The sequence below is a fragment of the Mus caroli genome, chromosome 11, assembly GCF_900094665.2.
Source record: "Mus caroli chromosome 11, CAROLI_EIJ_v1.1, whole genome shotgun sequence".
Taxonomy (NCBI): Eukaryota; Metazoa; Chordata; class Mammalia; order Rodentia; family Muridae; genus Mus; species Mus caroli.
In genome coordinates this window covers 74,884,164-74,893,904 of record NC_034580.1, presented here as the reverse complement: position 1 = coordinate 74,893,904, position 9,741 = coordinate 74,884,164, and the positions used below count along the sequence as shown (strand labels likewise).

The window sequence follows — 9,741 nt, the reverse complement described above, 5'->3', positions numbered from 1 at the left end:
TGGTTGTGAGCCACCATGTGGTTGCTGGGATTTGAACTCTGGACCTTCGGAAGAGCAGTCGGGTGCTCTTACCCACTGAGCCATCTCACCAGCCCCTTACTCCAACATCTTAACTTTGTCCCTGCCTGTAATTATGGAAACATCTTCTGTCACCCTCCAATCATACTAAGCATGAATTTCCTCTTGTGTTAAGTTTGTCTGTCATCTTCAGCCCCTTGTGCAAACTGGTTGGAGAGCCTCCTCTTTTCTAGGGTTCTGTGTTTACCTGTCTGGTACCTGTTTGTCTTTAAGTGTTGGCTGGAAGTTCCCTTCCTGAAGTTCTTTCTCACCATTGCCGTGGGTGGTGCTGGCTGTTCTGCACTGCCCTCCTATAGCAAGGTGATTCTTGTTCTGTCGAGGCAAAGATCTTGTTGTCTCATTAGATGGGAAGCTCTGTGGTAGGGAAGAGTGTCTGGTTTTCTGAGTATTAAATTTGCCCTGTAACAGTGCATAGTAAATGTACTTGCTGTAGGAACTAGCCACAAACTGCTGTTCGTTGGGTTTCTTCACAGTTTTGTAAAATTCTCTTGTAAACAGATTGAAAGTGTATGGGTGTTTGGCTGCACGTGCCTTAGGAGGCTAAAAGAGGGTGTCTGATCCCCTGAGACTAAATAAATAACTTGCCATGTGGGTACTGGGAATTGAACCCAGGTCCTCTGGAAGAGCAGCCAGTGCTCTTCACCCCTGAGTCACGTTACACACTATCCAGTTACATTTTGAGAAAGGTAGACCAGTGAGCCCCACTGAATGAATACAGGTGTTTCCTTACAAGTCTACAAATGCTGTTTCTGTCTTTCTTATGCTCTGATGGGTGTGCGTTCCAGCTGAAATTACTCAGGCTCTCCGCTTTTCGTCTGTTTTCTGATTAAAGGAAGTTACCATCACTCTGTATGTATGTGTCATGGCATGTGTGTGAGGAGAGTACCTCTGGAAGCTAATTCTTCCCTTCAGTGTGGGATCCAGAGATAGAGCTGGCAGGACTGCTTGGCAGGCACCTTTACCTGCCGAGCCATCTATCCCTTCAGCCGTCTTTATGACTTTCTGATGGGCCTTTGGGTAGGATGAGGGAAAGGAGGAGGAATCCCAGATGCCCTTTCTGCCTATTTAGCAGCTGTGGTAAAGGTGCAGTGGGAAGACTAGTGACTTATTGTCAGAGATGGTCTTTCTGTGCATCTATTTGTATCTGTAATTGCTTTCAAGTGGCCCTTTACAGTGTGCATTGCCTCCCTTAGATTGATTTGTTGCTGCGCCAGGACCTCTTCAAAGAAGCCCTGCAGGTGGCAGAGGCTGGGACCGAATTGTTCAAGGACTCTGTAGCAATGTGGCAGACGAAGCTCCAGGTGCTCATTGACTCAAAGAGCCCAGATGTAGAGATGCGCTTTGAGGAAGCCTTTGCACACCTCAAACCCCAGGTCTGTGAGCTGTTTCTTTTAGATTTCATTTTTTTAAAGATTTATTTTTATTATTTTATGTGTATGAGTAAGACTGAACCCAGAGCAGCCGGGCGGTGGTGGCGCACACCTTTAATCCCAGCACTCGGGAGGCAGAGGCAGGAGGATTTCTGAGTTCGAGGGCAGCCTGGTCTACAGAGTGAGTTCCAGGACAGCCAGGGCTGCACAGAGAAACCCTGTCTTGAAAAACCAAAAGAAAAAAAAAAGATTGAACCCAGAGCTTCGAGCAGGATAAGCAAACCCTCTATCAACTGAATTATGTCTCTCCCCGTCTTTCTGGAACCTTTTGGGAACTCGTGGGTGCTCATTTGTGCTGTGCTCGTCTGCTGAGAGCACACCCTAGAGTGATAATTGTGGTTAAGAGATGGTAAGCGGCTCAGGGATTGACTAGGAAAGTTACTTCTGTTTCCAATCCTTTATTTGCAACACTACTAAATCATGTGAGATCTCTTACTCTGCTTAAATCTCTTAAAATAAAAAATACCAGTGGAATGTTCTTACTTGTATCCACACCTGATTATAAACTCACCCTGTAATCACAAAAATCCAAACTTCAATGTTCTATATTTATTTGGCAGTAAGTCTTTTATATTAGTGAGTGGGAAAATGGACCGCAGAGGGTCAGGTGGGGAACAGACTCAGTTCCTGCTTTCTGCTGTCTGCCTCTCCACACTGAAGATCAGGCAGGCCAGCCTACGTCAGTTCTTAGGCAGTGGCTCCCAGACTGCAGACACAAGGCCTGGGTAGTGTGGGGCTGATTGGCTGTGGGCTTCACTGACAGATGATTCCTAATGATGGCTATGGTTGGGTTCCCCATTGGAATTGGACTAAATTATCAAACTGTTGCTCTGGATGATGTGGCTGGGGGCTGTAACCCGTCTTTATAGTGGTGAGTCTCTCAGAGCACTGCTGCTTAGTCACATCTAATGGCTTCTTTTTTGTGAGCAGGTTTGCCTGCCCTTGTGGATTTCTTGGGCAGAGTGGAGTGAAAGTGCTAAAAGCCAGGAGGACACGGAAGCCATCTTTAAGGTACAGGCTCCCATTTCTGTCCCTTGTCCAGAGATTGGGTATTTTATATCCTAAGTCACGATAACCTAGTGGCTTGGGTGGGTCTTCATAATATGTTTTATATCCTAAGTTCCTTTTGTTTTTTTCTTTTAAATGTAGAAAGCTATTATAGCTGTCACAGGTGCCAGTTCAGTAACTCTGAAGGAGAAATACCTGGATTGGGCCTATCGGAGTGGAGGCTACAAAAAGGCCAGAGCAGTGTTTAAAAGGTAACACACTATAATTCTAGTTTTGAATACAGTTGAAAAGCATTAGATAGCCTTTTTCCCTTGTCGCCAGGCTACTTTGTGGGTTCCTTTTTTTCCCACCCTTCTCCACTCCTCTTCTTCTCCCTTTTAGCCCCCCCTAACAGTAGGTAGGAGAGAAAAAAGGACAGAGGGCAAAGGGGACAGCAACATCCTTAGACTGCTTCCTGCTGATTAAGGGCATCGAGTTCCTTGGGGCGAGTTTGATCTTCACCAGTAGGATATCTAATTTCTTCTTTTCTTCTCTGCACACAACTACTTGACAAAGAACAACAAATTAGAGCCAACCAGCAGTCTCTGTCAGGGCTCTAGCATTTATATCTCCTTTGAAGAGTCCCGGATACCAAATGTCACACACTGGCAGAAACTTATCTGCAGCTGTCAAAACCACGACACTGCTAGAGCACTAGACAAATCATAGTCAGCTGCTGTGACAGATCTGAAGCAGCCAAGCCTCATATCCTATACCAGGAATTAAAATGAAAACATATTCTTATAATATTTCTGTGTTTTTAAAGAAACCAAAATTTACACTACATTTCCTCTTCAAAAAAACTTAGTAGCAGCACTTATTTAAAATAGATGACTAGGGCTGGTAAGATGGCTCAGTGGGTAAGAGCACCCGACTACTCTTCCAAAGGTCGGAAGTTCAAATCCCAACAACCACATGGTGGCTCACAACCACCTGTAATGAGATCTGATGCCCTCTTCTGGTGCGTCTGAAGACAGCTACAGTGTACTTACATTAAATAAATAAATCTTTAAAAAGAAAAGAAAATTGATGACTAAATTAGGAGATCATTTGGAGTTTAGAGACCAAAGATGGCAACATAGAGAGAATTGTTATAAAGACAAACAACAACAACAACACAACGTGTGTGGGAAATTGTTTTAGGGTGGCGAAGGGTCAGTCACTCCAAGCTGAGGCATGGGACTGGCTCCAGCAGGTCCAGTTTGGCTGTGTTAAACGACCTGTTGTTGGGCACAAAGCCTAGTTATTCATCCATATTTATAAGCTGTAAAAGGCTTTCTGTTGCTGCTGGAACTAACATTTCCACTCCTTTTTAGTCTACAGGAAAGCCGTCCATTTTCGGTTGAGTTTTTCAGGAAAATGATGCAGTTTGAAAAGGAGCAGGTGAGTATTCTGAGCACTTCTGCCTGGAAGCGCATCTCTGTGGTTACACTCAGAGCAGCGCGCTGTTATTTAACTTGTGAGAGTGGAGCACAAACTCCCGGTCCCTTGGCTCAGCCTCTTTTCCATAGAGCTGCTAAGAATGGGAATCAGGAGAAAGTCACCTGTGAGGAACAGAAAACCCAGGCGGGACAGGAAGCCCTGTGCTGGGGGAGGTACAGCTACTGCTGAATTCCTGTGTCCTGTTCCTCTCCTGTTACGCTGTGCAGTGAGCACTTGATATCTGTCTCAGGTGGTCTTAACTGTAACTTATGAATAGAGTGAAAAGGTAGGAAAGTCTCAGTTAAAAAGTAATAGCTCAGAGAGGTAGTGTAGTGTGCACCTTTAATCCCAGCATTCAGGATCTCTGTGAGTTTGAGGCCAGCCTGTTGTGTACTGAGTTCTAGGCTAGCCAAGGTTACATATAAAGATCCTAACTCAAAAGCCAAAACAACCCAAAATCAAACAAATAACACTCTCTCTCTCTCTCTCTCTCTCACTGTATATATAAAGTATATTTCTTTCTTTTTTGAGACAGGGTTTCTCTGTGTAATCCTGGATGTACTGGAACTTGCTCTGTAGACTATGCTGGCCTGGCCTTGAACTCAGGTCTACCTGCCTCTGCCTCCTGAGTGCTGGGATTAAAGGTCTGTGGTACTATGGTCCCCCCCCCCAAAAAAAAAAAAAGGTGAATTTTAAAGTATTGTCATATAGCAGCTGCAGAGGTGGCTCAGGGTTAGGAGCACTGGAAACTCTTCCATAGACTCGGGTTTGGTTCTCATGACTTCTAACAACTGTTTGTAATTCCAGTTTCAGGGACCCAACACTATCTTCCAGCCCTCATGAGCACTGTACACACATGATACACACACACACACACACACATATGCAGGTAAAACACATAATCTAGATAAATGTATAAAAAATTCTTAAAAGGTCAGATGTGTACTGGGCAGTGGTGGTACACACCTTTAATCCCAGCACTTGGGAGTCAGAGGCAGGCAGATTTCTGAGTTTGAGGCCAGCCTGTTCTACAGAGTGAGTTCCAGGGTAGCCAGGGCTACACAGAGAAACCCTGTCTCAGAAACCAAAAAAAAGGTCAGATGTGTGCCATCATGTCTGTTATATATGCTAATGTATATTTGCTAACATGCAGCTTTCTAAAAGAACTGTAATTGTTTCAATAGTGTATAGTCTTCCAAAAGAATTGTAACTGTTTATAAAGATAGCTAATGGATCTAATGGATGCGGATGCCCATTTCCTCATTGCTTCTCTAAGTGTTTGGCTTTGTTTTGTTGTTGTTGTTTCTTTTCTTTGATTTTGGTATTTGCTTTTATTTGAATTTTGAAAAATCACTAGTGAGATTGAGCTGTTTTGTGCTGAAGTATAATATAGCCTTACATGTTGAGACAGTTTAGCATACTATTTAATAATCAGTCTCTGTATTGATTATTAATGTAATAATTATGCCTAGATAAGTGACTTCATTATCAGTCTTCCCCTCATCTGTGTAGGCAGGCTATCTGGGATAATGGATAGGAAAGAACGTGGATAGTGCCATGTGTGTTCTGATTCTGTAGCAGAGGGTTTGCATATTTGTGCATGTGAAGTTAAACTGACTGCAAAATATGTGGCTTGGAGAAGGGAGATTCGAAAATATTTTTTGTTTTGTATTGTTTTGATTTTTTGAGACAGGGTTTCCTCTGTGTAGCTTTTGACTGTCCTGGAACTCACTGTGTAGACCAGGATGGCCTTGAACTCAGTGATCCTCCTGTCTCTGCCTGAGAGTAAAGGCGTGTGCCACCACTGCCCAGTGCTCTAATTTTTGTTTTAGTGGTGCTAGGGATGAAACTCATGAAATAGTTACTTTATACTAAATGCTTTTTTTTTTCCCCCAAATTTTTATTAGGTATTTTCTTCATTTACATTTCAAATGCTATCCCAAAAGTCCCTCATTTCCCCCCCCATGCTTTTTTTTTTTTTGTTCTTTTTTTGTTTTTTGTTTTTGTTTTTCGAGGCAGGGTTTCTCTGTATATCCCTGGCTGTCCTGGAACTCACTTTGTAGACCAGGCTGGCCTCGAAATCAGAAATCTGCCTTCCTCTGCCTCCTGAGTGCTGGGATTAAAAGTGTGTGCCATCACGCCTGGCCTAAATGCTTTTTTTAAAAAATTAAGTTATGTGTTTCTTTGTGGAAGTACTTATATAGGAATGCGGATTCCCTTGGAGGCTGGAAGATGGCCTTGAGTTCTCTGGAGCTATAGTTACAGGTGCTTGTGAGCCATAGGGCTTGGGTGTCAGGATAGGAACTGAACTCAGATCTTTTGCAAGAGCAACACGTGTTCTTTCTTTCTTTCTTTCTTTCTTTCTTTCTTTCTTTCTTTCTTTCTCTCGGTTTATTTATTTTATTTATATGAGTACACTGTAGCTGTCTTCAGACACAACAGAAGAGGGCCTCTGATCCCATTACAGGTGGTTGTGAGCCACCATGTGGTTGCTGGGATTTGAACTCAGGACTCTCCCAAGAGCAGTCAGTGCTCTTAACCGCTGAGCCATCTCTCCAGCCCGTCTTGTTTATTTTGTAAGCACCACAGTGCACCTGTGAAAGTCAGAGAATAACTTTTGAGAGTTGACTCTTGGCTTCTTCCATGTTGGGGGTTGAGCTCAGGCTGTCAGGCTTGGTGGCAGGCGTCCTTAGCTGCTGGGCCAGTCCCTGCCTGGTTTTTCCTTCCTTCCTTTTGGATAAGTTGAGAAACTAGGCTGGTTTGGTCCTTCTCCTTCAAACACCTAACAGGTAGTAGTTGCTTAAACTGTGAATTTATGATCAGATGACTGAAGCCAGATGTTCTGATTGTCTTTATAGGAACCCTGCAAGATGGTAACCCTGAGGGAGTATTACGAGAGGGCGCTGAGAGAGTTTGGCTCTTCAGACTCTGGTGAGTAGCTGCAGTCTCTGGCTGTTACATGGCTAGGGCAGTGTTTCTGGTTTGTCCTGGGCCCTTCTTAGAACAGTTCTTCAGTGCTTCTTCTGCCTTCTTCCCTTGTGTGTGTGTGGTCTTTTTTTTTTTTTCCCTTTTTCTCTTTTCCCCTTGTGTTTTTTGAGACAGGCTCTCATTCTGTGTAGACCAGGCTAGCCTGGAACTCACTATATAGCCTAGACTCATACCCCTGGTAGTACTCCTGCCTCCACCTCTGCAGCAATAGTGTTTTCTTATCACTTAAGTTTGCAAACCCCTGTATTCACTACTTCTCTTCTGAACTGTGGATCAGAGAAAGATTTGCTTGGTTTGGGTCTCTTAAAAAGAGAAATTTGTGTGGCTAGGTAAGATGGCTATATGGCCAAAGGCACTTGTTTTCAAGCCTAAAGACATGAATCTGATCTCTTGGACCCACATGGTAGAAAAAAGGACTGACTTCCGCAAGTTCTCCTCTGCCCTACACATGTATGCTGTGACATGTTGGTGTGTATGTACACACAATATAAAATAAATAACTTATGACTCATGACTATAACCTTATTGCTGCAGAGGTGGAAGCATATTGCCAGGAGTTTTGAGGCCAGTCTAGGCTATGTAGTAAGTTCCAGGCTAGCCTGGACTACAGGGTGAAACCCTATCTCAAAATTTCAAAACCAAACCAATTAAACCAAACAAGTATTTATAAAGAAAACGTTAATACAGGTCAGTAGTCACAGCTGGTCATATGTAGTCACCATAGTAGGAAAGGAGGAACTGTCAGTGCTTACTCAGTTACAACAGGGCTAGCTTGCTGAAGCAGTGTGGGGCTGACTAGATGATAACATGGTACACATACCGTGTCTTTTAAAAAGTAGGGAGGAAACCAGGCAGTGGTGGCGCACGCCTTTAATCCCAGCACTCGGGAGGCAGAGGCAGGTGGATCTCTGAGTTCGAGGCCAGCTTGGTCTACAGAGTGAGTTCTAGGACAGCCAGGGCTACACAGAGAAACCCTGTCTTGAAAAAAAAAATTAGAGAGGATAGAAAGGAATTTGAAAGTTTTTACTGTAAAGACATGATGTTTGAGGCAATAGATAGGCTGAACCTTAACAACACAGTGCTTAAATGTGTCAGAGTACCTTATTTTATTCATATAGATTTACATTTCTCTTAATTTTATGTGCGGAAGTTTCTTAGAACTTTTTAAGTGGCTTAGTATTAATAGTTAAATTTGCTTAATTAAAGCCTTCCCAGTTTTCTAGCTATGTCTACAGTAGTGTTTTGGTTCCTTTTGAAGATCTTTGGATGGATTACATCAAGGAAGAATTGAGCCACCCCTTCGGTAAACCTGAGAACTGCGGACAGATCTATTGGCGAGCCATGAAAATGCTGCAGGGACAGTCAGCAGAGCTGTTTGTAGCTAAACACGCCATGCACCAGGCTGGCCACTAGTGGCCGAGAACCACCAGTTGGCTGAAGTTGTGATGCAAGTCTCGGGGCAGGCTTGTGATGAGCCGGTGTGTGAATTGCCGAGAGCTGGCAGAAGAACGGATTGATTTCTGTAACATACTTTTACTTGGTGTTAATCTTTGGTTCCAGAAATGAGAACTGCTAGTGCCTGTTAAATCTAAAATACACAGAAATCATATGGTTCAGTTTCAATTCTTGTTTCAGGCTAAGCATATACAGCTCTAATCTAGACTAGGTATGAGGGACCCAGTTCAAACCCAAGAGAAAGTATAGTTTTGTGTGTTGTCTTCTTTTTGTGAAAGCCTGCATGATACCTGTGGAGCTAGTAGGGACGAGGGTGTGGATGGACTGCCTCAACCCTCCAGCTCCCAAATACTGAATAAGAGACTTTATTTATGAAAGCTTAGTCCTTATGGCTTAGCCATGTTTACCATATGGCTGATCACCTCTCCTCAGCCCCGTACGTTCAAGTTCCAAGTCTGGTGGGCAGATCTCCCACCTCTCAATTCTTCCCAGAGTTCCGATCTCTTCTTGGATGTCCCGCCCTTCCTCTCCTGCCCTGCTAAAGGCCATCAGCTGTTTATCAAACAAATCAGAAGTGATAGAGGAGAATGGTTACAATCTACAATGCAGGTGATGCTTCATAAAAATAACAGTACCAAAGTCCGGACAGCACTCGGCACTCTACTGGTTCAGAGATCAACATCTGAATACTACAAAGACAGCCTGTACACAGTGCCCACGATTATCCCAACACTAGGCCAGTGCAGAGCAGAAAGTCCTCGGTGAGCTACGTGAGGCTGAACAGTGACTTCTTTTCCTGTATCTGAATTGGATCTGTACTTTTAAATCAACCATTCAAGAAATATGCACCTTCCTTCACCTGCAGGAAAAAGGGAGACTTGGAAGATGAGTGACAGAGAAGGAGGTGCTGGGTATTGGGAGAAGTTTGTCTTTTAAGAAGGTTAAGGTGGCACAGGAAACGATTTACCCCAAGGATGGACAGGTCAAGAATGCATGGAGGATGCCCAGCTTTGTGGCGGGGGGAGGGAGTGGGAAGTCCCACAGTGGGGGGTGGAGGGGCGGAGGGGCGGCTTGGCACAAAGGAGGGCATTTGGGGAGTAAGGGAGAAAGCTGAAATAAATCCTTTCACTTTTTTTGATACTGGATATTTGTTTGTTTTTGATAAACCTAAATTTGCATTTGAGGCAAGAGCTTTACCACTGAGACAGACCCCAGCCATCTTTTTATTTTCTGTTTTGAGCAGGTCTCACTAAGTTTTGGCTGGCCTGAAAAGTTCTCAGGTTTAGGCAGGCCTTGAACTTTGTTTTTTTTTTTTTTTTTT

At 43.7% G+C, this 9,741-nt stretch overlaps 1 protein-coding gene across 1 annotated transcript in view; it reads left to right on the top strand.

Annotated features, from left to right (window-relative positions):
- The window catches only part of Utp6 (UTP6 small subunit processome component), a 26,680-nt gene extending 17,115 nt beyond the window's left edge, over positions 1–9,565 (top strand). The window contains exons 14-19 of the mRNA XM_021176030.2: positions 1,272–1,451; positions 2,439–2,519; positions 2,658–2,767; positions 3,872–3,938; positions 6,836–6,908; positions 8,224–9,565. Of these exons, the coding sequence (XP_021031689.1) occupies positions 1,272–1,451; positions 2,439–2,519; positions 2,658–2,767; positions 3,872–3,938; positions 6,836–6,908; positions 8,224–8,378 (666 nt within the window). The 3' untranslated portion in view covers positions 8,379–9,565. The remainder of the gene's footprint in view (positions 1–1,271; positions 1,452–2,438; positions 2,520–2,657; positions 2,768–3,871; positions 3,939–6,835; positions 6,909–8,223) is intronic.
- The last annotated feature ends 176 nt before the right edge of the window (positions 9,566–9,741 follow it).